The sequence below is a fragment of the Anopheles ziemanni genome, chromosome X, assembly GCF_943734765.1.
Source record: "Anopheles ziemanni chromosome X, idAnoZiCoDA_A2_x.2, whole genome shotgun sequence".
Lineage (NCBI taxonomy): Eukaryota > Metazoa > Arthropoda > Insecta > Diptera > Culicidae > Anopheles > Anopheles ziemanni.
This window is the reverse complement of record NC_080707.1, coordinates 3,222,817-3,249,720: the sequence shown is the minus strand read 5'-3', so window position 1 is coordinate 3,249,720 and position 26,904 is coordinate 3,222,817. Positions and strand designations below refer to the sequence as shown.

At 54.0% G+C, this 26,904-nt stretch overlaps 5 protein-coding genes across 5 annotated transcripts; 2 read left to right on the top strand and 3 right to left on the bottom strand.

Annotated features, from left to right (window-relative positions):
• Nucleotides 1-1,314: 1,314 nt before the first annotated feature.
• LOC131290547 (integrator complex subunit 6) lies at nt 1,315-5,919 on the bottom strand. Its single transcript, XM_058319702.1, has 3 exons — nt 2,796-5,919; nt 1,972-2,693; nt 1,315-1,863 (listed from the first exon to the last, which is right to left on the bottom strand). The coding sequence occupies exons 1-3, from the start codon at nt 5,839-5,841 to the stop codon at nt 1,315-1,317; spliced, it is 4,317 nt and encodes a 1,438-aa protein (XP_058175685.1). The 5' UTR covers nt 5,842-5,919.
• Nucleotides 5,920-8,786: 2,867 nt separating this feature from the next.
• On the top strand, nt 8,787-10,400 carry LOC131290546 (T-complex protein 11-like protein 2). The gene is made up of 2 exons (XM_058319701.1): nt 8,787-8,803; nt 8,876-10,400. Exons 1-2 carry the CDS (start codon nt 8,787-8,789, stop codon nt 10,398-10,400), a joined length of 1,542 nt encoding a protein of 513 aa, XP_058175684.1.
• A 958-nt stretch (nt 10,401-11,358) lies between these two features.
• On the bottom strand, nt 11,359-15,171 carry LOC131290545 (regulator of telomere elongation helicase 1 homolog). The gene is made up of 4 exons (XM_058319700.1): nt 14,974-15,171; nt 14,035-14,904; nt 11,497-13,408; nt 11,359-11,429 (listed from the first exon to the last, which is right to left on the bottom strand). Exons 1-4 carry the CDS (start codon nt 15,169-15,171, stop codon nt 11,359-11,361), a joined length of 3,051 nt encoding a protein of 1,016 aa, XP_058175683.1.
• A 671-nt stretch (nt 15,172-15,842) lies between these two features.
• On the bottom strand, nt 15,843-23,513 carry LOC131291317 (brefeldin A-inhibited guanine nucleotide-exchange protein 3). The gene is made up of 7 exons (XM_058320514.1): nt 23,426-23,513; nt 23,130-23,263; nt 21,873-22,513; nt 21,479-21,793; nt 19,538-21,265; nt 19,011-19,446; nt 15,843-18,881 (listed from the first exon to the last, which is right to left on the bottom strand). The coding sequence occupies exons 1-7, from the start codon at nt 23,508-23,510 to the stop codon at nt 15,843-15,845; spliced, it is 6,378 nt and encodes a 2,125-aa protein (XP_058176497.1). The 5' UTR covers nt 23,511-23,513.
• Nucleotides 23,514-25,703: 2,190 nt separating this feature from the next.
• On the top strand, nt 25,704-26,354 carry LOC131290544 (uncharacterized). Its single transcript, XM_058319699.1, has 2 exons — nt 25,704-25,798; nt 25,878-26,354. Exons 1-2 carry the CDS (start codon nt 25,704-25,706, stop codon nt 26,179-26,181), a joined length of 399 nt encoding a protein of 132 aa, XP_058175682.1. The 3' UTR covers nt 26,182-26,354.
• The last annotated feature ends 550 nt before the right edge of the window (nt 26,355-26,904 follow it).

Sequence of the window (26,904 nt, the reverse complement as noted above, 5' to 3'; positions counted from 1 at the left end):
CAATGTGAATCTTGCCAAACTTGTTGTGCATTGGTAAATTAAAGCGATCTGATTGTGAAACGTACGGCTCACCTGGGTAGGTGGTTCACACTGATTTTATGGACACCAACACATGGGGGGGTTAACCAGGTGCCGAAGGAGGCTGGACTCTACTCGGCCTTCGAGTCAGGTTCACACCTCGGGATACGAGTTAATTTTTTACGGTGATGTGATTAAGTTTTCCGCCCTGCTAAACAAACATTTTGTGAATCGAAACAAAACACTTTCACTTAAAAATAAATCCCCGCCCACATGGAGGCGACACATCGCGGATTAATGTTTATAGTAATAGTCAGAATACGATATGTCCCACGAAACAGGAATATATTCCCCAAAGACCATTTTCTTCACTATATAACGCACATAACAATAATAATAATAATAATAATAACAAACACGCAACTCTCTATCTATCTCTCTCTCAACGGGCACCCCCCTTAAAGGGATGGGGGAGCAAATTCTTCAATTTATTACCTTCACATCATCGTATGTACATTTTGCAGGGGCAGACGGTATGTCCTTAACACGCAATGGAGAGACATAAGGGGGCATGGGGGGGCAGGGGCATTAGCGATTTTTTACATTCGTGGTTATTGTTCGTCTCGCTTTACAATTGGCTAATTCATCGGGGCATAAGAGTACAACGAGAAGGGGGCCTCAGGTTGTGTCGACAACGGAATTCTAAGAGTAAAAAAAAAGAACTAACATGTCAAACAATGTTGTAATATATCGAGTTCGAATTGGGACAAGAAAGTTGTTGATTATTCTACTTGTATGCTCAACTGGTCCGTCCTTCAATCGGTTCTTTGGGCGGGTGTTATCAAGCAGTTTCTCCGTGCCGTATGTAGCTTCTTACTAAAACCCGGCCAGGAGCCTGATTAAATACCCGCACAAATTGGCGATTTAGGAAGACGGTGTATGTTTAGCATACACTCTGTTGGCGGTGCATGGGCACTTAAGGGGCAAAAATGGTCAATACTATCACCGATGCACGTAGCTTCCATAGTTCATTTTTTGTTTTGATTTTTTTTTTGTTGTGGTTGTTTTTTTGTTGGTTAGGACTATAAAATAGAAGGATGGGCGAAAACCAAATGAACAAATTAATGTAAAGATTGAAAAAAAAACCTAAAACGATAACACTCGGTCGGTTATCCTCTCTCGGAGAGAACGCGGTTTTGCGCAGGACGATTCGTTTAGCTAAACCCGGAAGTGGGTGACAACAGACTACGGTGGTGGGGGGGGCGGGAGGGTTACGGCGGAGGGCCGTGTTTTCGCTCAGGAACTCTGGGAGCTCGGCTCGTCCAGCGCCTCGGCGAAGTGGTGGTGGTGGTGATTGTTGTGACTAAAGTTGGCACCGTACACGCTGGTGATGCCGCTGCTCATGAACATCCCGCCGCCGCCGGCGCCAGTGCCGGCGCCACCGACCCCGCCGGTGGCGGCCGCTCGCGCGAGCTCGGCGCGGATGCAGGCGAACGCGTCGCCGGTCGGATGGTACGGGCCGGTCGAGGCGGTGGCGGTGATCGGTGAGTCGGTACCATCACCGGGAACGTAGGGTTTGGCTGAGTCGAGCTGCAGCTGCTGCTGCTGCTGCTGCTCCCACCACTCCTCGATGCAGGCGGCCATACGGACACGCCGGAAGCGGCGCGCCTCGTGGACGGCCATGTCGATGAAGCGCTTCCGGCACGCCCAGTTGCCCTGCACCAGCTCGAGGTCCTTCATGAGCTCGGTGTAGTTGCGGCCGGGCCGCCGAATTTCGCGGAACACGGCGGCACGCATCCGCATGTTGTGCTCGTCGATCCGCTCCAGCTCCTGCTCGTCTTCGTCCTCGTCGTCGGGGCTGCCGCCGCCGCCGCCGCCACCACCACCACCACCACCACCACCGCCGCCGCCTCCACCGCCACCGTCGCCACCTCCGTCGTCGTCATCCTCGACGCACGAGTACAGCGCTACGTTGTAGTTCCACGTGATCGGATGGTGGATCGGACCGCCGCCGTTCGTAACGATCGGTGCGGCCGTACCGTTCGCCATCGCCATGCTCGTGTCCGGCTCGGGGGCCCTACTACCAACCCGCACACCCTCGTGCACCGATCGCTCGACGACCGACCCGTCATCGTCCCGATTGTTCCTCTCCCTGTCGTCGTCCGTGCCATTGTGGCACGTTTTCAGGATGTTGGATATTTTCTGCACGTCCGCCATATCGCTGCTGTTATTGCTGCTGCTGCTGTTGTTGCTGGTGCTGCTGGCATCGGCGAGGGAAGACACAACCGACGTAGATGAGGCGGGGGTGGAAGAGGAGGAGGTGGAGGTGGCCCACTGTGATGCGCTGCGTTGTGCTCGCTGGAACGCCAGCTCGAGCAGCTGTTGCGGGGTTAGCGGTGGTGGTTTGGTCGTTGGTTCGCTTGGCTCCAGCTTGGCCTCGGCGCTGGGCTCCACCGGAACCACTGTGGGTTCCACCGCAGTGGACGTCTGTTCCGCCAGCTGTTTCGCATCCTCTCCCTCCGCCTTGAGCCGGGTGGTCTCCTGCTCCTTCGCAGGCTGCGGCGGGTGTTCGGGTTGCTCCTTCGGTTGCTTGGTGAGTTTTGTCGGGCCGCGTGCCTTCGACTGATCGATCACCACCACATTTTGCAGTTGCTCCACAACCTGCTGGATTTCCTCTTGCACGTCGCTTCGCTCAACGGACGGCGATATCGGTGGCGGCGGCGGCGGCGGCGGTGGCGCCGGCGACTGCTGTTGCTGGTCGGATGCGTTGCCCTTACTTTGCTCCAGCTCCTTCGCACACGGCTCGGTGTCATCCTGCGTCACGGCGTCAGGTGGCGCCGGCTCCGGTTGCGGTTCCAGCTCGGCCTCGGGCTCCTGCTCGACCAGCGCCGTGTCGCCCGACGTATGTTCGACACACTTCGACGGGGCGTCAGACGAATCCGCATATTGCTTTTTGTTCGCCAGCTTTGCGAGCGACGAATCCAGCGGCTGCAACCGTGGCTTCTTGCGGCTGTGCTGAAGCCCGTCGTCGCCGTCGGCGGCGGCCTGCCCATCGGAACGAGGGGGCGACTGGCTGGGGTCTTGCTCCAGCTGCCTCTTCCGCGCAGGCGACGACACATCGCCCACTTCCGGTCGCTGCTCGCTCCCGTTGTTGCTCCCGTCGTCCGCCGCCGGTGCTGGTGCTGTTTTCGATTGCTTCGCTGGTGGCGTCGGCTTGGCCTCGCTCGCTGCCACATCCTCACCGACGCTGGCCGAGGCGAGGGAAGGAGGAAGGCTGTGCAATTTGTCGGCTTTAATTGAACTACTTGGTGTTGGTACGCTGAGGACGATGCCGGCCGGTCCAGCAGCATCAGCCGGCTGGGGTACGTCATCGATGTCGGTGACCTTCTCGATGGGGCCGATTGTTGTCTTATCCGAGGCGGTAAGCGAGAGGAGGGCTATAGCGGTGTTGATGGAGGTGGTGATGCTCGCCTTCGGCGGCAACTCGGACGTCGTGTCACTCTCGCCGCCACCATCGAGTGCCATCACCAGGCAACCCTCGGTGTCATCCTCCGTGTCGCTCGTGTTGTTGCTGGTGAACCCGGAACAGGTGCTTTCGTCGTCCGACGACAACTCGTACGACGATGAGGCGGAGGAGGTCACAGCCGACGTTGTTGAGCCCGTCGAGGCATCCATCGCGGATCGCTTGAACACATAGTCCTTCCGAATCGGTCCCGCCTTCCGCTTGCGGGTGGCCCGCGACGACGACGACGATGACCCGCCGCCGCCTCCCGCCTCCAGCAAGCTCTTCTTCATGTGACTGCTCTGGTGTGGGCCGGGGCCTCCACTGTTACTGCCACCCCCGAGACCACTCGGACCCGCACCGCCGCCCATGCCACTCGGCCCCGCACCCGATTTCATCGGGGCCATGTCGTTCAGATCCGCCTCGTCCACCATCACCATGTTTTTGTCCTTCTTGTACGGGTTGCCGAACATGTGCTGGCGCACGTTGGTCGGCTCGAGCTCGCGCAGCGGCGTCTCCTTGTTCTTCAGGTACTCCTGATAGTTGCCCATATCCGCGATCGGCAGACAGTGGCCGGAGTCTTTCGTCACCAGACTGATGCCGTTCGGTGGCTCGCGGAAGAAGATTTCCCGCATGCGCGCTATCTCGTCGATCAGGTCACGCCGCGGAATGTCGTACGGGTTGCGGTAGTGCTTGGTCGAGGCGGTCTGCGCGATCGTCGGCACGACGATGTTGTAGTTCTCGTAGTTGACGATGTCGCCGTGCACCTTGGCGAACGTATCCTTCAGCATCGGGTGCGTCACGATGTCGCGCACCTTCTGCACCGGCGGCCCGGCCACCAGCTTCGCCGTCTCGAGCTGATGGTACGCCGGTTTCGGCTGCTTCAGCTGCTTCAGCACGCGCATGCACAGGTTCTCCTGGTCCTGCTTGGCCGTGTTCTTCATCTGCTTCAGGTAGTTGGCGACCGCCGGGCACAGGTAGCTGTCGAGGTTCTCCGGCAGGATGTACTGCACCAGCTGGTACGGCACGTTCGGCGTGGTGGCGAGCGCCCGCCGCAGAAACGGACAGTAGTACTGCGGAATCGTCTTCACGTAGTTGGTAAACTTGTACACCCAATCGTTCGGCGGGTTGAGGTTAAACTTGTGAAACAGATCGTTGATGAGCGGCAGCAGCATCTGGTAGTTGTAGGGCAGCACGTACAAGTGCACGATCGGCAGCGTGCTGTTCGGCTTGAGGTAGCCGAACGGCATCTCACCCTGCATGCCCGTCGACACGATCAGCGGCCACACCTTGTTCGACTCCTTCTTCGAGAGGATCTGGAGCGTGAGCGGGCTCGCCTCCAGCTCGTACTTGTCGATCGGGAAGTTGCGCGGTATCTGCGGCTCGTCGCAGCACGGCGAGATGATCTTGATTTTCGGATGGGCGTCCCGCGGCGGCAGACTGGTCAGCTTCGGATCGGGCCAGTACGGCTCCGGTATCGGCCAGTAGCCGACCGGGAACGTCTTCTGCGATGGGTGTTGCTTCGGCACGTAGATCATGCGCTTGGTTGATTGAAACTGCAGGTGGTCGGCCGCCTGCCCCGACTCACCGTTGCTCGTGATCAGTTGATCGAAGTGAATGACGACGCCCGGCTGCACCTTCTGCACCAGACTCTCGATGCACTGGTTCAGCACGTAGTGCGACTTGATCTTGTACGACCGCCCGCCCGTCACCTCGCACATCTTTTCGATCATCGAGTCGTCGTGCGGGACCTTCCCGTCCGCCCGCTCCTCGACGCGATGCCCGGGCATCCGCAGCACCAGCGAGAAGAGCCGCTGGTCCCACCGGAACGGTTCCTTCGTCAGCTTCGTGCCCGGCATTTGCGTGTGCAGTGGCAGCACGATCTCCTGGTGCACACCGTTCCGGAACGTGTACTTGCCACCGTCGGTCAGCACGATGATCACCGACGGCTCGAGGTAGAACGGGCAGCGCCCCTGCCCGTACGTATCGATGCCCGATTGCATCCGGTTGAGGTTGAGCAGATCGAACGCATTCTTCAGCGCCTCGCCCATCGACGTCAGCCCGTTGCTCTGCAGGTTCTTCAGCTCGTTCATGAACGTGGCGTGGTTCTCCTTCCAGCCCGCCTTCACGTTGTTCGGCGGGTCCTCGAACGTCAGCAGCATGTACCGGTCGCCCATGCAGTCCTGCGAGCGCTGGCGAAACTTCAGGAACGTCTCGACGGCGCCCTTCGCAATGTCCAGATATGTTTTCTGCACCCCATTGACGTGCGCCCGCTGACACATCGAGGCCGAGGTGTCCACCAGGAACACTATGATCGTCATCTTGCCTTTTGTTACATCCACACACGACGAGCCGTCTCTCTATATCTATCTCTCGCTTTCTGTCTACTCTGTTCGATTCTTATTGCTCGTATCAATCAACATGTGGCATAAACGGGACATTTTCGTACGACATCAACATAAAACTCGTCTCTTCTACTACTTCTTGTGGTTGGGGCTCAATTTAAGCTGAAACAAAATGGAATGGATTGGGAGTTAGAACGTTACCATAGCAAGGCACGCAGTTACAGTCCGATATTCAGCTACAGCTACAGCGCGCGGCGTGCTACACAGGCCGACACCAACCGCAGGAATTTTCGCGCCAACTCCCAATTTGAACGGCACGTCACCGTCGGTCCGTCGTACGTTATTATTTCCCCGTGCAGGCGCGTCTTCTTCGGGCAAAACCGACTAATTCAGCTTGTACCCTTATTTATTTTTCTTTCCCTATTTAGGCAGCTGAGCGAAAGCCCTTCTAGTTGAAATTGATTGTGATCCGCCCTATGCAGGGAGTGGGACTTATCTGCTCCTGGCCACACTACACTCGCATCAAACTGGAGCAGTGAAAACTGCCTCGCATTGGCGATGAACAGACGACGCGATTGTTTGTCAAACTGGGAGCGCGATTCGCACTTTCGCGTGTAGTGGGAAAAGTGGTCAACAGGCAGTAAACCGTACCGGCAATCCTTCTCGAGCTCGAAGGCACCGAGCAGCTTCCAGTCCGTGCACGTTCATTCGCTTTTCACCAACCACCTTAAAACCACCTACCTATCGGTCGTCAGTGGTCGCGCAGATCAAGATGCGTTTCTGACGAACTGGCGTTGTCATGAGAGGACACACAACCCGACGTACAGTGGAAAATGACACATGCATGTGACTGAACTATTTCCCTCTGCAGTTACCCATCCCCACCCCGCCCAGCACCCTGTCACGTCCCTCACTCCACAAGCGTACACTTCATCCGTTGCAACCATCCGCACATACGTATTCTTCGAAAAAAAGGGCTACGGGTGAGAATGAAATCGGATGACTGTGTAAACCGCGATTGCACACCACGTACCAATCAACCAATTCCACGATCGCTGCCTAGCACATATTGATTTTCGTTCGTTCCCTAAAAACTAATCCGAAGAAAAAAAAACCGTGCACCTTCTGTGTGTTGCTACGAGGACAGTACCGTATCGATGCGAAAGGTTCAATGCAAGCTTACTTGTTCAGTTAAAACGGCACACACAGAGTTCTCTATCGGATCCCAGGGGTCGCGTATTACAAACTCAAATCCGGTCGATGCTGCCGCCCTACGCGTTTCCGACCATCTACCTGCAATATCGCGCAAGCAAACGGCGAGAGCGCCCTATTTCATTAATTTGCCCCGTCTTCTGCAGGTAACAACGCCGTGTAGAGTGCCATGAGATTGGTAGGCAGGCAGGCAGGCGGACGGTAGCTGTCATCTGTTCGCCCTCGTTGGCTCGACAAATAGGCATAGTTTTTTCACCGGGCTGCACGGGTATGAATACAAGGCACTGTTGCAATCCGTTTTGCTATGATAATCCCATTTCCTCTGGAAATTCTTTCCTCCATTCGAACTAAGGATGGGTGTTTTACAACGAGATTTGCTAAGCAATTCCCATTTGATTGTCGTAGAACACAATTTAAACCGAAAGGCAACCGATTTTGCGGTACCGTCGAAAGGCCTTTTGTTGGTGCCAAATTCGTTTCATATCGTTGTTTCTCAAGTGGGAGAATTATTGCAAAGGTAATTGCGTACCAAAAACCAGCCACAACGAATTTAACGTTGAAATTCACATGCAGAAATCGTTACTAGCTGCCATTTCGAACGAGCAGGATTCATTACGGGAATGAACATTTGCTATGTTGGACGCCATGATGACTTTTATTCATCACTAGCGCAGCATCTGCTAGCCTACGGTTAGTCCTCGAAATTTTGCGCTGCGCATCATTGTCATTTCAGGAACTTTCAGGAACAGACGTGATTCAGCGGAACCGTGCTTGTTCATCAGAAACGTGCGTAAACTTGCGTTTGAGCAATCGACTGCACATTCACTCTGTGTATACACAAAGGATTTGGGTAAGACTTACTCGTCGCGTCGAAGATGCATTTTCGTTACGGATGCTAAATCTAAGCAGTGTTTTCGTGTAAAAGTGCAAGTATTGTGCAGTATTCAAGTTTTGCTGCTGGCTAAATAGTATATCGATTGAAACCAAGTGACCGAAAGCTGTCTTTGGAGGAATCTAGCAGGTTGTTGTTCCATTTCTTTTGATTTACGTGTTAATTACGTCCAATTGACGCAGGGGTTGATAATTTCCAAGCATTTAGCGTGAAAAGTGAGATGAAAATCGGAAAATTTCATCGGGCAGAAATATCGTCCCGTTTTGTCGCCTAATAAGGCAAGGCCACCTAGATGCGACTCCTTTCAGGTACAACTGCGCAACGGAACACAATGGTGACTTTGTTTCTCATTGTTCGTTCCGCGAAGTTTGAAGTTTCGCGTGTTTGCGCGTTTAGCGTAAAAACTATATAGTTTTTAACGGTTGGAAAAAATTAGCAGTCTACATTATTTTGCAATACGGAAAAAATATCGAAAATAGGAAATTCATTCGTACGGGTACGCGCGCGCGTTTGGTAGTTTTTGTGTGGGGAAAACGTTATTGCGAAACCCATTTCTCAACGCTTACTGCGTTTCATCATTAATAGTTTTTGGGAGCATTGGCGCGAAGTGGTGCACGAAGTTCGTACGTTATATAATGAAAAGCCAGCCAGGTTGCGCAGTTTTACCTGCATCTCAAATGTCTTTCCGTTAGTGGTGGTTAATCGTTGTGCAAGGGACTAATAAAATTCAACTTTTCCTTCACTCTCTCTAGTCGCAAGCATCTCGTTTGAAAGGAAAATTTAGTGCGAATACCACGGAGCACGTATTATAAGGAAGATGCCAGACAACACACGGTAAGTTGTGTTTTACAGGGATGAACCTGTATGATAGGAAACTAAGTGATTGTTTTTCCACCTACCCACCAGACGCGAGCCACACGCGGCCAAGGAAGAAGCAGCGGCGGAGCAGAAGTCAGGCCAGCCCAAAGACATCACGCCGCTCGTATGCAGCCTAATCGACAAGCTGACGGTGAAGGCCGATAGTAAGCTGCATGACGTGGGCATCACCTTGCCGGCCAATGGGAACCAGCCGGAACGGTTCGTCTCGCTGAACGATCTGCTGCGGGAGTACAAAACGATCGAGGACCTGCAGCGCCTGCACGAAATCGCCGTCGACGATGAGTTCAAGCTGACGCAGGCGAAGAGCAACGATCCGCTGTACGAGATGATCGCGCAGACGATGCACAACGCGTTTTGGGACTTGATGCGCGAGGAGTTGGCGCAAGATCCGCCGCAAAAGGAGCGCGCCATCAATTTGCTGATCGACATCCGTAAAGCGTTCCGCGCGCTGTTGGAGGGTAACAACGACGGCGCTTTGCGCCAAGTCGAGGCCCTTCTGGACCCGGCGAAGGTCCACCTGGCGATCGAGCATGATGTGAACGCGGTGGGCTTGTACACCAAGTTCATCATCGACTTGATGGGCAAGGCGTGCTCGAAGGCGCGCGACGAGATGGTGAAGGAGCTGGAGAAGAAAACCGACCTGGTCGATCGGCTGCGCGGCATCATGGAGTTGCTCGAGCTGATGCAGCTCGACATGGCCAACTTCGAGCTCAGCGAGGCTCGCGGAGAGGTGGTGAAGCACTCGATCGAGTACGAGCGGGCAAAGTTCTACGAGCTGCTCCAGCAGTCGCATCCCATCAGCTGCCCAGCAACGGAGGACTGGCTGCGTCGTGCCTACCGACGCTACATGTCATTCAATGCCCCGTTGCCCATGCGCATGAAGAAGATAGCCGACGCCAACGACGACGACGACGCCGCCGCCGCCGCCGGGCCATCAACGGCACGCCAGGAGCCTGCTCTCAACGTTATGGCGGTGATGAACTACGCCTACGGCGAACTGTTCTCTCCGGAACCGGAAGTAATGATCCCGGAGGTGTTCAATCTCGACGTTGAGCGCGTGAAGCGGATGCGATCGGAGATGCTTCGCCTCGCCGTTTGCGCCGCCACGGTCTACATCGCTTCCCAGGGTGAAGTTCCGCTCCCGGAGGAGCAGCGGCAGCAGCTGGCCGACCAGGTGATGATACTGGCTAAGGACTGCTCGACCGTCGCCGCCATGAAGGAGCAGCTGGAGAGCCTGTGGGTCCAGGTGCGCCCCACGCTGTCCGCGCGCGTCACCGCCGAGCAGGAGGTGGCACTGAAGGCCGAAATTCTCAAGCTAGCGGGCGATCGCTCGCAAGTCTACGTTTTTCTCCTGTCCAAGATTGCATACTATCTGGCCACGGTAACTGACTCGCCGGACGGTGGCGCCGCTATCCCCGTCACCTTCAAGTATTATGCCACCGAGCTCGCCAAGCTGGGCAAGGCCTACCGAAAGCTCATTCGCCATAATCGTGCCGTCCACGGCGACTTTTACAAGCAGATCTTCGCCAAGCTGAGTAAGGAGAAAAATTAATTCAATTAGTTTTTCATTCCCCACTTTTCATTTTTTTCACTCTCTACTAACATTCATTCAATATGTATACTGGTCTGCGATTGAGGCGAAAGGATTTATGAATTTTTCCCCCCACCTTATATTAGCCCGATGTTTGTCATTATCATTAATATATTTAGTCTTTTCATTACACTTACCATCGAAACGGGGGAGGCCCGCGGCCACTCAATAGTTTCCACAGCGCTGTGCGTTCTGCCAATGTGCTAATAAGATACTAGATACTACGAACTCTTAGCCGCAAATCGGCTACAAGAAGATGAATTGCGCGAAAGAGCGTGCCAAAGAAACCCACGCGACCATAAAAAAAAGAAGCACGCCCAGCAGGAGCTAACGCGGGTTATTGTTAGGGCTTCACGAAAGAGGGTAACTTTCACCGCGGACAACAACAACACGACCGGGAGACAAACGTTGTAGAAGGTAGCGCGGAAGAATGCCTTTAGATAGATAGCACCTACCCTTGTGCATATATGGTGCTATCCATTTGAAACGATCTGTGGTAGGAATATCAAAACAAAACGGAACTCAACGAGGGAACTTTAACATGAGGGGATAATTTTACAAAGACTAATACAAAGGCGTGATTGGCGCGGATAATTGCTGTGTTGTGATAACACATGTATAAACAAATCCTTACTATATATATATATATATAATATTACCAGATTGACACATTAGAGAAATAAATATGAAATTTATCTTAACAACGTTTTTGAAATTTATCTTAACAAATTCTGTAAATTAGGCATGTTGCTGTAGCGTTTGAAATGTGTGACTGTCTGACGGTTCACTGTGGCACTGTGGGTTCACTGTTTCACTGGCGTTGTTTTCGTTTCACTGTGGCGGAAGAAAATGTGCACATTCAATGCTTTGTGGGTTTGAATCGTAGCTCCGCGGGGAAAATGGAAACAAATAGCGCCGCTCACAGCCCCATCCGCGCGAGATGCTCGTCGAACAAATGTTTCTGATGCACCTTCACGAACCGCCGCATTGCTGAAAGGAGGAAGCGAAGGTGGTGAGTAATTAGATGCTAGTAGAAAGGCCCTCCCCTTGCCCATACCTTTTAGCAGATAGTAGCAGCTGGGGTTCTCGAAGCAGGTACACATGTTCGCAATGAAGACGACGAATACGCCCTCGCGATGGTACTGGGCTAGGGAGTGCAGGAACAGTTTGTACTTGACCGCATCCATCGAGCCCTTGACCTCCTTGAGAAAGTCGATCCGGTTCACGGGCGCTTCCCGCATGGCCGATGGGGCGCTGGCTTCGGCTTCCTGTTTAACCACCGCAGCCGGCACCGGTTGACCGTAGCGGATGGGTTCCGTCGGTACCATCACCAGCTTGCGCTTCTTGGAGCGTGCCGTCTCGTCGGTGGAGGTTTGATGGTTTTCTTGGCTCGACCGGCGCTCCCGTTTGTAGATGGTGATGAGACCGGGCTCGGGGGCGGTGGCCCATGTGTTGACCGAGTGCGTGTTGCAGTCGAGCTTGGAAAGAAACTTCCCGCTGGGGTGAGTGGAGGTGGTAGGTGGTTGCGATCGACCGGCTGGTTGTTGTAGGTAATCGCTTAGCTGGAATGCAACGTTGGCTGCCGGTGGCACCGCTTCCTGCTTGCTCCGGTACGTCGGTTTGACGTCGGTCGGTTGCGATGACGCTGGCTCCAGCTTGACAGCCGTCTCCCGCAGCTGTGCCGGGGTTGCCGTCTTTTCGAGGTTGCGGAAGAAGCGCGACAGTTCGCCGATGGTGGAGCCGAACGGGGCGCCGGTGGTCCCGCGGTCCTCGCGCAGGTGGCCCTGGACCCAGGAGGAGAGCTGCGCCTTCTGGCGGTGCTGCTGGAAGCGCGTGTCGCACAGCAGGATCGCACCGTAGTCGTCCTTGTGGCGGATGACGCGCCCGATGGCCTGATTAACGGCGCGGGCCGCCTCGAGCGAGTACCACTCGTCGCCGGAGATCATCTCGTTCTCGCGCGATCGGTTCGCCTCGAGGTACTGCTTCTTGAGCATGACGCGCGCGTCCATCAGGGGCGGAAAGGGCAGCCCCGTGATCATGACGGCGCGCCCGTTCGCGTCGGCAAAGTCGAGCCCCTCGGACACCTTGCCGCGGCAGACGGCCATAAAGATGGCGCCCTTGCTGGCCGGCTCCTGCAGCCGGGCGTAGTACTCCGCCATCGTGCTGGCGAACGCGTCCTTGCCGCGCGGCTCGATGAACACCGCCTTGGCGCGGTTGATCTGCGCCCACATGCCGCTCGTCTGCCACTCCTCGACGCACTTGTTGAGCATCGGGTAGGACGGGAAGAAGATCAGCAGGCCGCCGGGAATGACCGGACAGAACGAGAGCACCGTGCGGCCGAGCGACGCAATGTACTCCGGGTTGTTGCGGTTGGTGTAGCTCGAGTTGAGCGTCACCCGGTCCGGGCCTTGCGGTACGATCTTCACGTACACCTGCTGGCGCCCGATGATGTGCGGGTTCTCCAGCGACACCCCGACCGGGATGCTCAGTTCGTTTATGAGGGGTTTCAGTGGGGCGAGCGTTCCGCTCGTCAGTATAATACTGCGTATGCTCGCACCCGTCAGCTGCCGCATGCCGAAACCGGGATTAAAGCACCAAAAGTTCACGACCCGCCCCGCTTTGCCGGCGGCCTTGTCGGTCGACGATTCCGACTTTTTGCTCCACTTAGTCGACAGCCAGCCGTCCGTGCGCTTCGTCGACGTTCCCTTGCCGTCGGCGCCGCCACCGCCGCTACCACCACCGGCCTTCGCGTTCTTCGACTCCTCCTGCTCGACGTGCACCTTGAAGCAGCGCTCGACGGCCTGCTGGTACTCCGGTCCGCTGCCGGAAAACACTATCTCGAGGAAGTCGGCCACCGCCTGCAGGCCGGCACCGCGTCGTACGAAGTTGTTTTTCTCCGCCCGCGACGTGGTGTACGCGACGAGCGACGCGAGCACCTGCAGTATCACGTTCGCGTTGCCAAACTTCACCTTAAAAGAGACGGAAGAGGAACGGTCAGTTGGCGGCAATGGTAGGGAGGAGCGTTGAAAGCATACAGACACCCAATGCAAATACAACTTCATGCGTGCAAGTTTGATAACTGATTCCGATGAATCCGATGAATCGGTGAACTTTGTTGTGACAAGCGTCCTGCTCTTGTGAACTAAGACAAATTGATGCTCCCAGCAAAAGATTTTCTTTTTTCAACCACTAGGCATAGGACCAGGCTTAGGCAAACATATTTAGATATGATAAAACGGCAGGATGTAAATGTTTCATGGGGTTGTAATAGAAAGAACAATTTTGTTCAAATACCTGGCAATCGGAATATCGAGAAGGTCATTCCGGTGAAACCGCACTGAACCTGGCATCAGCGAAGTGGAAAGGGATGAAGGACAATGGGCATTTGAAATAGTATCGAAACCATTGTACAACATTTAAACAATGCAGTATTGAGGTAAAGGAACTCATTTGGTTCAGGATTTTTGATCGAACAAGTAGATCCCAGAAGACAATTTACAAAAGCAAAAAAATGTCTCAGATTCAGTGTTTCTGTAATAGGTGGGACTTATCATTATCCACTCGAAATAACACACTGTGTCCGCCCTTCACTTACGTTTGCCTTCTCGAGCAGCTCGAAGACGTAGGTACCCCCGAACGTGCTGCCCTTCTGCGAGAACTGGATGGGAATGTCATCGACCGCCTTCTCGATGCCGAGCAGCATTTCCTTCAGCAGCACCAGATCGTCCATGGTAAACTCGAGCTTCTCGCCGTCGCCGTCGGTGTCCATGCCGGCCGCACCGCCCGCGTCCACAAACGTACTGATGATCGACGACGTGTCCTCGATGGCGAGGGCAATGTCGGACGAGCGGATGTGCGTCGAGCCGGACTCCTCGCACATCTTCTCGACATTGTGCGCCTCGTCCAGGATGATTACGCTGTTCTGCACGCTCAGATTGTTTGCCTTGCGCGCCTTCGCGTCCAGCAGATAGTTGTACGGCATGAACAGCATGTCCGCCTTCTCGACCAGCTCCTTCGAGAGGTAGAACGGGCACGCCTTCATCTTCGTGCCGACCGTGATCAGATCCTCGATGTCGTGTATCGGCACCTGGTTCACCTCCGGGTGGTCCTTCACCTTTTCCACCCGGCTGTAGAACGAGCAGCTGCGCGCCTTCACCTTCTCCCGGCAGAGGTTCGTCTTCATGGCGTTGCTGTCCACCTTCGAAACCTCCGGATGGATGCACAGCTGGTCACGCGAACCGAGACTGATGGCACGGAAAAAGTTGTAGCTGGTGCTCTTCAGCTCCTGCATCGCTTGCGATAGCTGCGAGTGTGTGCGGGACGCATAAACAACCTTCGCCAGTCCCACTTTGGCGCTTTCCATCAGCGCGAACGCTTGCTCCGGGGTTAGGTTATGGTTTTTCATGTTACTCAATTCCAGGGGTTTCATATCGAATTCCTCCGGCCGGCAGGACTGTGACTGTGACTGAACATAAACATGCATTACTACAGAGCCGTTTTCAAACCCTTACCCTACCCCCCTGCGTATGTTTACCTTTGATCGTACATGCTGCAACCACGCAAGGGACGAGCACAGCAAGCTTAGCGTTTTTCCCGTCCCAGTTGGCGACTCCAGCACACCGTTGGTTGAATTTTGCAGACATTCGATCACCTTGGCCATGTAATTCTTCTGCACCTCGTACGGCTCGAAGGGAAACTGTACCGGTATGCCATTGATAGTATATTCCGGCATAATGACGCACGCAGCAAAATGAACGCACACGCGAGTGCTAAACACAGATAACTAATAACATGGGCCACAGAACGTAAAATGAACGCACACGCAACTACAAACGCGAGTGCATTTCACAAAATATCTAATTCACAGCCAACTTTAATTGTTTCGATACGAGCGCGCGTTTTTGTAAACATGTTAGAACATGAATTTGACAGCCAGTGACTGTCGTTTGCATTGCACCTTTGATCCCATAAAGGCTATACTGACAGCATTGCTGTCAGATAGACGTTTGACTTGCTGTCAGATAGACGTCACTGACCACCGTTGCTATGTCATGTAATGATTGCATTGCTTTTAGATAAAACGAATTTAGCAAAACTTAAAGAGATTTTCTGGATACAATAAAATCATACCCTCGGAAAATAATCGTAATAATACTCGGGCTATAATTTTACGCTATTGAGGGGGAGTAAAACAGCAGTAAAGTGTGAGTGATGTACGTGGTTCAGAAATATATATGTATATTTCACGTTTTTATATTATTTAACATGAATATTAGGTCCATACAATAATATGATTTTGTATATACACAATATGAAGCAATTTGTTATCTGATTCTGTTTTTGAAGCACTTACTTTAAAGTGAGACCGGGGTTTTGTTTTGAAAGCAGTCCACTGAATATAATTTAGTTCTGCACGTCCAGCGAAAGGAACGGGTTCTTCTCCTCGACGAAATGAAAAGCTTCCCGGATGCGGGGCGTAAGCAAAAGTTGCAAAAATTCCGACTGCTCGCTCGGCAGCAGTTTGATTAGCTCAATAGACGCGACGATGAGCTGTCGTAAGGCAGATGTCTTATACGATACGTCCTTCTGGATGCTGTGCGCTCGCTGCTGCTCGATTTCCGGCGGAATCGATTGCTTCTGCTGCTGCCGCTCGCCGTCGGGCGCTGGCGGCGAGGATGAGGAGCTCGGCTGTTTGTCTGGGGTCGCCTTTTGCTCCTGCGCCTCGTGCGTCTGGTGCTGCTGCTGCTGCTGCTGCTGCTGGAGATATATTGATGCGAACTCTTTGACCTGCTCCTGGTGCTGGCCGGTACCATTGTTATCTGCCTCAACGCTGGACTTCCGGTGCATGTTGGGCGCGTCCAGCGGAGAGCCTTCATCGCTGGTTTGCTCGGACAGAGCGTAGCAAACAGTGCCTTGGCCGTCGCCAGCGCATTGCGAGCGGTTGTCCACTGTCGTGAGACACTGTTGTTCACCTGGCTCCAGCTTGATGGTGGCCTTGCGTCCGCCAGCCCCATCGGAGTCCGTCTCCAGGTGCACTATGAAGTGGTCGGCAATGAGCTCCCAGAGGTCCCGCAACGCCAGCAGATAGTGCAGACACTTCTCGTCGCCCTTCACGGCCTGCAAGCTGCTCGGGTACTGATCGCAGCACGAGCTGAGCATATAGCGGACGTCCTCCACCGTCAGGCTGTAGATACGCACGTTGTTCAAGTACATGTCGACCAGCGCCATGTAGTGGATGATCCACGAGGAGTTCATCTGTTTGTACAGGTTGGCGGCGTAGTCGATGCCGGACACCTTCTGTATGAGGAACTTCAGCCCGGGGCGCGTGTCGAACTCGATGGCACCGATCAGGAACTGGCGCAGCGCCCGCAGCAGTATCTCCTTGCTGTGCGGACCGAGATAGAACAGCAGCTTGGAGCTGGCGCCAACGTTTGACGTGCCGGGGCTGGTGGAATCGGCGCCACTGTTGTAGAAGCACGAGTTCAGCTCGCTCGGAACGTTCGAGAGGCCGCTAAGCAGAATGTTGGCTATCAGCTGCAGCAGCATCTGGCTGGCTAGCATGCCCACGATCAGGTTCCGGTATGGTATGCGAATGATATAGCAGTCGACATTCAGCCCATACGCAGACGACCCGAACGAACCGGACTGTGCCGGTCCGCCGGCGTTGGACGGAACCGGCGTGGTATTACACTGCAGCGGGTAGAGCAGGAACGAGTACGACCTATCCTCTTGCAGCGCGTTGGTGCTGCGTGCACCCAGCGACTCCCGCTGGCTGTCCATCAGGAACACCTGCTGGGCCAGGGAGTTGATGCGCTGCTGCTCGTCGGCGGTGCTGTCCCGCCGAGCGGCCACCTTTACGTTCGCACAATCGCCATAGAAGCTGTTGGAGTTGCGGTTGAATGCGAAGATGAGCTGCTTGAGCGGTGCCATTGAAACCGTGCTAGCGCGGTGTACGGCCGAGGCGATGATCACCCACTGCTCCTCGTCGAACAGGTAGCCGGCGGAGAAGATGATGTGCTTCATGCACGACACACCCACCCGCGCAATCGTCTCCTGCGACTGAGCGGAACACTCGATCAGCACCAGCAGGAGCTGCTTAAGCGCCAGGATGGCCGAGCTGGGAAGCTTTGCGCCCGACGACGGACTCTGCGCTCCCTTCGAAGACTCCGACGGTCCGCCGTCACCCGTGCCGACTTTTGACTGACGTGCCGACGTGTACTTGAGGGAACCCCTGACAGTTTTGTGAGGCTGCGACTTGAGGGGCGTCGCGGCGGACAGTCGCGATCCGTTGCCGAGCAGCGTCGACTCGCTACCGATGACTACGCGATCCTCGAGCGTCTCGAGCGTCTGCGATTTGGTGATGAAGTCAACCACCAGATCGGTGGTCATGCAGCAGCAGTGCTTGAAGTTCTTCTCGATTAGCACCCAGTTCTTCTGCGCCTTGTTGACGTACCGCAGCCAGTCCTGAATCATCGGTATCAGCAGGTGGTTGATGCAGTAGAAGCCAAACTCGACGCCCGGGCTGACCATGAGCGACTTGAACAGCTTGAAGATCGATTGCAGGATCGGGGACTGGTGCGCGATCGGGCACACGATCAGCGAGTTGGTCAGACCGTCGAGCAGCAGGAACCAGACCTTCAGCACGCCGCTCGGTCGGTCCAGCTCGTCGATCTTGCGGATCGACTCCTTGTCGATGTGCAGGGAGCGGTAGCTGATCATGCACTGCTCGTTGGTGCTCTGCAGGTAGTCCTGCCCGAAGAAGGTGAAGTTCTCCATCGAGTTCGGAATGTTCGCGTCGATGATGTGCGTGTAGGTGATGCCCTTGATCTTGTACGTAGAATGCAGGTTCGGGCACTGGGGCATGTTGTACATGAAGTCCAGTATCGATGCACAGCGCTCGAGAAACTTGAGCGCGTCGTACAGAAAGTCGCCCGAGCGCATCACTACCGGGCCAACATCGTCTGGCGAGGAGCCGGAGCCGAGCCCATTGCCAGCGGTGGCATGCTGCTGATGGTAGTCGACTGGTGTAGGCCCGCTGCCGGAGATCTCCAGGTACGACAGCAGGCACAGGATACAGTCCAGGCCCGCGTTTGCGAACACCAGCATGTTGTCGGTCTCGAGAAATACGCGAAAGATGTCGATGATGTTCGACAGATGAACCGGCCGATTGCGGGCCGTGCGGAGCGTGCCAAACAGTGGCCTCCAGCCGGAGCGAATCTCGGTCCGGTGTGCCTCCACGATCTCGTACAGGCAGCCCACGATCTGGTCCTGCACGTCGATGTCGCACGAGTCCATGCTGAGCAGGTTCTCGAACGGCTTGAGCAACGCCTCGTTGAAGTGAAAGTGTGGCAGCTCCGTCTGCTCCACCAGCAGCGCGGTTATGATGTCGTGGATGTACTCGATCGCTCTCTTCGAGATGCTTCGATCCTTGTGGCAGGCAGCCTGCAACGATAGCGGATGGGATCAGTGCAAGCAGGCAAGTGATAGTGATGAGAATTCTCCCCAAAAATCTGAAGAAAGCTCTTAGGAAGAGGGAGCTAATCAATCTGCTCATCACAACACCATACTTACGTCCATCAGGTGCGGTCCGGTGATGGCCCAAACTTTCAGCACGTGCAGCAAGGGGCGGGGTCCGCGGAACACCTTGAGCGTCACGTCACCGACCCGATGCAGCAGCAGGGACAGCGGCAGCGAGTCATTCTTCACTTTCCACGGGCGCCCGAGCCACCACGACTTCTTGCCCTTCTTCATGGACGTGCTCCGATAAAGCTGTTCCCGCGATGCCCGGCACAGGCTCTTGAGAAACTGCTGCAGTGCGGGCAGGCTCAGCCGCTCCGCCGCCTCCGAGAACAGGATGTCGGCCTGATGCGATAGCGCGCACAGCATCTTGGCTGTGTCGGTTTGCGTCAGATTGACGGCGTCGTTGCCCGTGTACGCCTTCAGTATTGTAATGACGTTGATGTTCGTATTGGTATTCGGGGCCTGCAGGAAACTGTACACGTCGACACTAAAAAAGAAACAGATAGACTCTTTGTTAAGTGCTCCAATGTAACGCTTTGTTGAGCTAGGTCTCTGTGGTTTTGTTATGCCTAGCTTACCACGTCTCGTCCTCATCGACGGAGTATGGCGAGAGGTGTAGCCGGTCCGACTGCTCGCGTCCGTCACCTTTCGCATCCACCGATGATGCATCCTTGCACTGGCCCACACCGGAGGAGGATGCATTGCCTACGTTCGGGCCGGCGGTGCTCGAGCTGAACAGGTCGTGCTCCAGCTGGGTGACGTGCCGGCAGACGGAGAACACCGGCAGCCAGCAGTCCGCACTGTGCGAGCCCAGCTCCAGCCCCCCGGAGAGTACCACGTCCATCGACAGCGCATGGCTGGCCGGTATCTTGGGTCCCGCGTTCTGACACACGTTGGATGCGATCAGGTTGATAATCTTGCCCGCAAGGTGCTGCAGGCTGAGCGCGTTGCTCAGGGTGGCCGCCGCGTGCAGACCGTCCAGGCTGAGGGCGTACAGCGTCTCGCCCGAGCTCTTCGATTCCTTCTTCACGCGGAGCGTCTTCTTCGAGAGCTTCACCAGGCGGGCCGTGTGGGAGCTGCCCGCCTCACCCAGTCCGGCGGTCAGCACCGCCACCATCGAGTCCCAGCAACAGGTGAGCAGCCGGCGAGCGATCTTTCTAGCCGCCTGCTGCTTCAGGCTCGACTCGCCGCTCCCGTTCGCGCCATTGCTGTTGCTGTGGATGCGTACCACGGACTGCAGTCGCATCCAGTCGGACAGCATCTGGGTCGGGCCGATACCGCCAGCGTCGTGCAGCATATCGATCAGGGCGCAGTGCGTGCCCACACCGGGCTCCCCACCGCTGTGACTGTGGTAGGCGAGCGATTTAGCCGCGTGCAGCGGGTTCGCTGCCAGGATGCACTGGTATAGCTCCCGTAGCCAGGCCGATGACAGGTACACCAGGATGCCGGAGTTCAGCACGGACGTGACGAACTGCTGCTCCGAGAGCGGAATCGCTCCGGAGCGACTGGCACCGTCGTCGTAGTGGCCGGAGCGGGTCAACTGCAGGGCGAGCAGCAGCGCCGAGTACGTCGCCAGGTAGATGCCGTCGGCGTTGAGCGCGGTCAGGGTGCCGTAGTCGGCCGGTTCGGGCCGGTCGCGGACGCAGTTGCGCTGGCACACCTTCGACGCAAACTCCTGCACCGCGTCGTCGATCTCGATGGATGACTTCAGCTTGAGCAGCGCCGGCACCAGCTCGTTCGTGAGCACCGAGGCGAACTCGCGCGCATGCAGCCGGTCGCAGTCGCCATCGGATCGGGAGCCACCGGAACCGGATCCCGACGCCGACGACTCCTCGATGTGCGACCAAAGCCAGTTGCCCTGGCTCGTCTTCGAAGACACGTCGTCCCCGGACGAGTGAACCTCGTCCTCGGGACCCTCGGTGTCGCCCGAACCGACCGAACCCAGCTCCGGATCGATACCGGTACCGGAATGCTCCAGTCCACCCTCGGCATCCGACTCGGACGAGGACTCGAAGCCGCTCTGGCGTAGTTCCGCTACCGCGTCCCGGTACGGCGGTGGCAGCCGCGTCATCGACTGGTACGTCAGCGGACCGGTGTAGTCCGCGTCGGCCAGCAGCGGGTAGCGCTGGTTGACCGCTTCCGCGATCCGGTCGCCGAGCAACGCCTCGTCGAAGCTGCCGGACGACAGCACCTGCAGGCTTTCCAGCAGCGCCACGATGCACTCCACGCTGGAGCTCAGGGCGGCGTACACCGAGGTGCTTCCATGATGCCAGGCAGCGGCACACTCCTCCATCGCGTCAATCACTCTGCAAACGATTAGAGTTTGGAAAACGAGCCGGATGAGAGAGTGATACATAATCACAGTTATTGACACCTCATGAAGACCTCTTCAGCCAATTTTCGGAACGATCTGATACGATGTTGCTTCTCTTAACCTCTCATTGATCTGATGACCTGATGTCAATCAATGTGTAGAAGGCCAGCAACAGTTAGTTCAGCCGAAAGAGCGCCATACTTACAGCCGAAAGAGCGCCATGTCGTCGCTGCTGCTCTGTGACTTGTCCGGATAGAGTATGATGGCGAGGTCGATCAGCCGCTCCGGGCTTTTGAAGATTTCGCGCGCGTACCGCAGCGGCTCAGCCCGGTTGCTCGGCACCGGCAGCAGCAGCATCCGATGGAACAGCGCCTCCAGCATCGGCCGCAGGCTGCCCTGGGCTCCCGCTATCCGCAGCAGCTGGATGCTGGTCAGGTAGATGCAGCGTGCCTGCGGTCCATCCAGTCCCGGGCGCGTGAAGAAGCCCCGGTTTTCGCTTTCGATCAGATGGATCGCGTCCCTGTGGGTAGCGTAGAATGTTCAATAAACAAGAAGCAGATGAAAATGATCAGATCAAAAATGGAGGAAGCATCGGGTACCTGTAGGTGAACTTCTTGTCCTTGTTGACGCGCCCCGGTGAGCCCATCGTGGCCGCCAGCGTGGGGCAAAACTTTTGCCACAGAAAGGTGGTGAAGTGCGGGTTGGCGTGCACGTCCGCGGGCAGCGACACCACCAACGTAAGGATGCACTCCATCAGGTAGAGCGAGCTGCCGGCGACGGTTTCCGCCGCCTTCGGGTTGCCACCGGCGGCCGGCTCCGCCAACCGGCTGCAGAGCCACTGCATCACCGGGATCACCTCGTTGTAGACGGCCGCCGCCATGCCGAGGCTGATGATGCCCGTCGGATCGAGCCGGACGATCTCCTCTGCCTCATCCTTCAGGAACGCGCAGAACGTTCGCAGGCACTGGCTGCCGGCGGCCAGAGAGGCCGCCTTCACCGCCCGCGACCCGTTCTCCCAGCACTCGCCGCACTTGGACAGCACCTCGATGAGCAGGCGGCCGTTGAGGGTGCAGGTCTGCGAGCAGGCCATCGCCAGGATGAGCCGCAGCACGTTCACCACCGTGTCCTCGTTGGCGATGGTCGACAGGCTCGACGTGGCCCGGAGCAGCTGGGCCGGCAGCCACAGCGAGTCATCCTCCGGCTCGAGCCCGATAAAGAATCTCTCATCGCGGATGATTCTCTACCCGTTGCCGGAGCGGGTGAAGGCGAGGGGAAAGTGTTTACTTTATTTACATCAAATCAACACAACTAGTAACGGTAACACAATGCGTCACCATGCGTCACCACCAAACAAACCAACCATTATGCATCAAAATGCTACACTGAGCGAGCTATGAATAGTAGAACGATGTTTGGGAAAGTTGAAACAATCTGCTTCAAAACTTTCTTAGTACGACCTGTACTTCGGTGTCTTTTTTTACATTTAACACGTGAAATGCTTATCTTTTCTTTCAATACATTTTAAGAAATAAACTTTATGGAAAATTGTTGTTCCAAAAATATACTAAAAACAGCTTGGGCTCCTAGGAAACACTATCGAACCAAACCATTTTTTACCAAAAAACTTCCCAATACATCTCATTTCATAAAATATTCAAAAATACTTTAGTATGAATTTAGACTTTAGTACTCAGACTAATTTTATCTTCCTTACTACTTTCCATAATTCATTAGGTTCAAAAGTTTCCAACTGGACGTATCCGGTGTAGAAATTCCGAAAAAAAACTTTGTGCTACTGTTGTTATTTCGCTCAGTGTAGAATACTTAACTACCAGCTGTCAGCTGGAGCCACTTACATGCAGGCCATTCAGGCCATACGTGACGAACTTGGGCCGCTTCGTTTCCAGGGCCATTTGCAGCGCGGTGAAGCACACCGAGCGCAGCTCGTACGAAGGATCCCGGTGCATGCCATGCTGTCTGGACAATTTTTCTGCAATATGTAAAAAAAAACAAGGGGCGGGCAAAGGAGCCTCTACTGTAGTCCTGCATTGGCGACTGTGCCCCAACTCGGTGGTTGCTCCTGCTGCAGGGCTTCGTGTTACGGGCGAATGCATTCCTGCCCTTCTTCGTTTTCTTTTGTTTTTCCACTTACCGTGTGCAATTTGTGCGGCTTGTTTGAGATTTTGCAGCTTGCTTCCCGTTGCCTCCTTCACGATCGACATCAACAGTTCCTCCATGGTGTTTGAGAGGGGTTGCGGTTGGCTCGTTTACTGTGCGATTCTCCTTTCCGACACGCAAATGGTGCTCTGTTTGTTGATGTAGCACGCAATTATGTATTAAAACATAGAATAAATTATTCACTGGCTTCACTGCGATATAATTCCACTACAATACTTTAAGTTTTCCCACCAACAAATACAGAATTATCTGTATTTTCATTGATTTCAGGTAGGACCTAGGTTTGAGGTTTATTTTTTAACTATTATTATTCGATTGCAAAAAGCCTACAGTAATGCAATCAATGCGATATGTTATCACCTTTTGCTACAATTGTGGCTGCTCGGCTAGCTAAACACTACTGCTCTATTGCTCATTGCAGTGAAAACACTTGCAATTCCTCACATATGGTTGCCAAATCGGTATGGAACATTGTGCTGCGAAGGACCACTGTGCACCGCTCTGTTCTGCTGTTCTTCTATTTGCAAATCGCCAGTGTTGCAATTCGCTACAATGTAACGCAAGGCGATTGGGAAAAAAACTACTAAAATGTCCTTTCTGTGTGCCGAGCGCCCGCAAACCACAAGTTGTAAACTTTCTGGCCTTTTTTTTGGCTACAAGAAGTGCTGGAGTTACTGGATGCGCATGCCCGTGCTGCGATTGCATCGTAAAATGGATCCGTCAGAATACAGATCGATAAATGGGTAGAGTAAGAAGCGAGGAGTTTACTGTAAAAATGCAGTCGACATAAACCTTCCTGCATACCGATGCCGATCGTAGATTAAATAAAGTAGCGGTTTCATTACGCCGTTCGGTTCAAGAAGGAAAATTTGAACACATTTTCCTTTTTATACCAGTTTGAAAAGTTGTGTCCAGTTCCGCTTCCGCTCACCTTCCGCTTTAAACATCTTTACCCTACATTATGGCAGCAGCGGTATGTTTTTATGGCAAGTGACATTTTGGTTTGTTTATGCATTGTTTTCCGGCGTATTGTTGGTTGAGTTTTAGCTCAGTTCCAGGTCGGCGTCGCATCAGAGCGGATGGTTAGCAGTGCACGAGGTTCCTGAAAAGGGTTAGCTGAAAAGTAAGGTTATCTTAGGCACGGCCGCGTGGTGTCGCCGAGCTGGAGCTCAAGTCAGAGAAATCCTAGCCGACGCACATCTCGTGCTGTTTGAGTAATCAAGCGGATCACGAGTTTCGTGCGATCTGACAAACGGAAGGAAATATTCCTTTCGTTACGGCGGGTGAACAGCCGCATTTTGACGGCGCACTAGCGTGGTTGGCTAGCAGTGCTCCTGGCCGCATGGTGGCAGTCAAAAGGCGACGCCTACAGAAAATCGAAAACCACAGAAAATCAGGACATATGGCCTTTAGTTGCCAGTCCTAAACCAATAGAGGTCTATGTCTCCAGGTTAGCTTGCGAAGGCCCAGGAAGCTGGATTCAATAGCCGTACTGGAGTAAATCCTCGCCGAATTGAAGAAGAAGAAGAAGAGTTTTAGCTACATCTCAGTTCAATTGTGAGCCTACATAGATGGAATCTATTTTGAATGCGATGGATCGTACCTTTTCCTTGCTGCATTCAATTTTTTTCTTCCACAACGGCCGTGTTTCATGTTAACGATGGAGCTAGAATCCAAGGTAATGAAATTTCGATAGGTATGAAGCGATATCTACTAGATGGTGGCGTTCAATCCGTATCCGTTTTCCGTTTTCTTATACAGCAAAAAACAAGCTGCGAAAATACCCTATTCGGTGAGCCACCCAAACCGCAGCGCAAGTGTTTTACTCGCAAGAAGCGTCCATTAAGCGAGGAGCAACAGCAGCAAACGAACAACGAACAAAATCGTATGGGCACCGAGCAAAAGAAAGCAAAGGCAAGCTAAACGAACGAATCCCGCACGCTAAGAGCAACACGGCTAGCTGTGTTTTGCTAAGATATTATTCCAGTAGACAGTAGACTAGCCGTGAAAAATGTACATAACCAGTGACGAATCTTTTGAAGTCGAAGGGAAGAATGCTGCTAGTGTAGATACAAGACAGGTCGTGAACCTGATGCTTGAACTACACACCGAGCTTGGGAAGGCACGAGGTATATTGAAACAGATGAACCCCCAGATTATCAATCCCAACACGTAAGCATCCGCTACAGCCTTGGTGGGCATTTCGATTTCATTCAAATCACTTATTCGCGGTTTTTATTGTCAGCACCGAAATGGCAGCAACCGCTCCGCCGGAAGTTGCAGAAATGTTGCGAGCAGGGGCGGAGGCTGCAGTCGGCAATTCTTTCGCTGAATTCTCCAAAGCCATGTAAGTGTACACTGAATGTTAATGGTGTAAACGCACTAGAGGATAGTTTTGTTTGCTAACAATAAAATTACACTTACAGCAAGGGTTCATCGTTAACACTGACCAAAGCGTTGGAAACATTGAAACGTATCCATCACGAAAATGCTTCTGTTTCGCAGCCGGACAAGATGCTGCAGATACAGACACAATGTGCCTCTTTGGATCAGGCAGAGAACTTGTTGTATACGATCAATTTAGAGTTACGGGAGGTGCTGCTGGCGGCTAACGCCTCGTTCGTCCACGGACTGTGGCACAACAACGATCAGCTGTTGGAAACGGAAGGTGTGAAGGATGCCCTGTTGCGTCTACTAGCTACACTGACAGCGGCATTATCTATAGAATAACTTTCTATGGAAGGATAAGAACGTTACGTAAAACCGATGGAGAAACAGAGGACTGACAAATAGGAAGGCAGACTAGATTGTTTGGATTTTGTTGTAGCGCATAGAACGAATTTTAAGTCTAAACAGTTGAATTGGGTCCAGCAATAAGAGTAATAGAATTGTATTGCAAGGAATGTAAACGGCCACAATAAAACGACTCCTTACGTCGTGTAATCATTTCGTGTTTGTCATGTAATCAGAACCGTTCTCGAGAGAAATCACTACTTTCTCACCGACCTTTCTCCAATTCGACCCCCTCCTCTACCTTCCTTCTACCCCCCCATGGACTGTTCTTGCTCTCTCTCTCACTCTCTTTCTCTTTCGTGTGGGCTTTGGTGGCTTTTCCGCTCTCAAAAGGACGAATCAGTTTGTTACTCTCCATATCCGCCACGCTGACGGATGTCTTATCGCTCCGGGTAAGTAAGGAGCGCCTTTGATTCTCCTCTTGTTCGCTGGGTAGAAAAAAAAGGAATAAAACGGCACAGAACTACGGATCCGAATGGTGAATGGGCTTCACCAGTCTTGGGTTCGCTCGCGTGACGTTGTCCTGGCTGGTCAGTTGGCGTTCGCTCGTTACCCCAGGCGAATCGTTCTCAGTGTGCATCCGCCGCCAGAAACAGAAAAACAGATCGGGCTCCAGGATACAAGGTAGCGGGGCACCTGCAGACGTCAACCAACCAACCG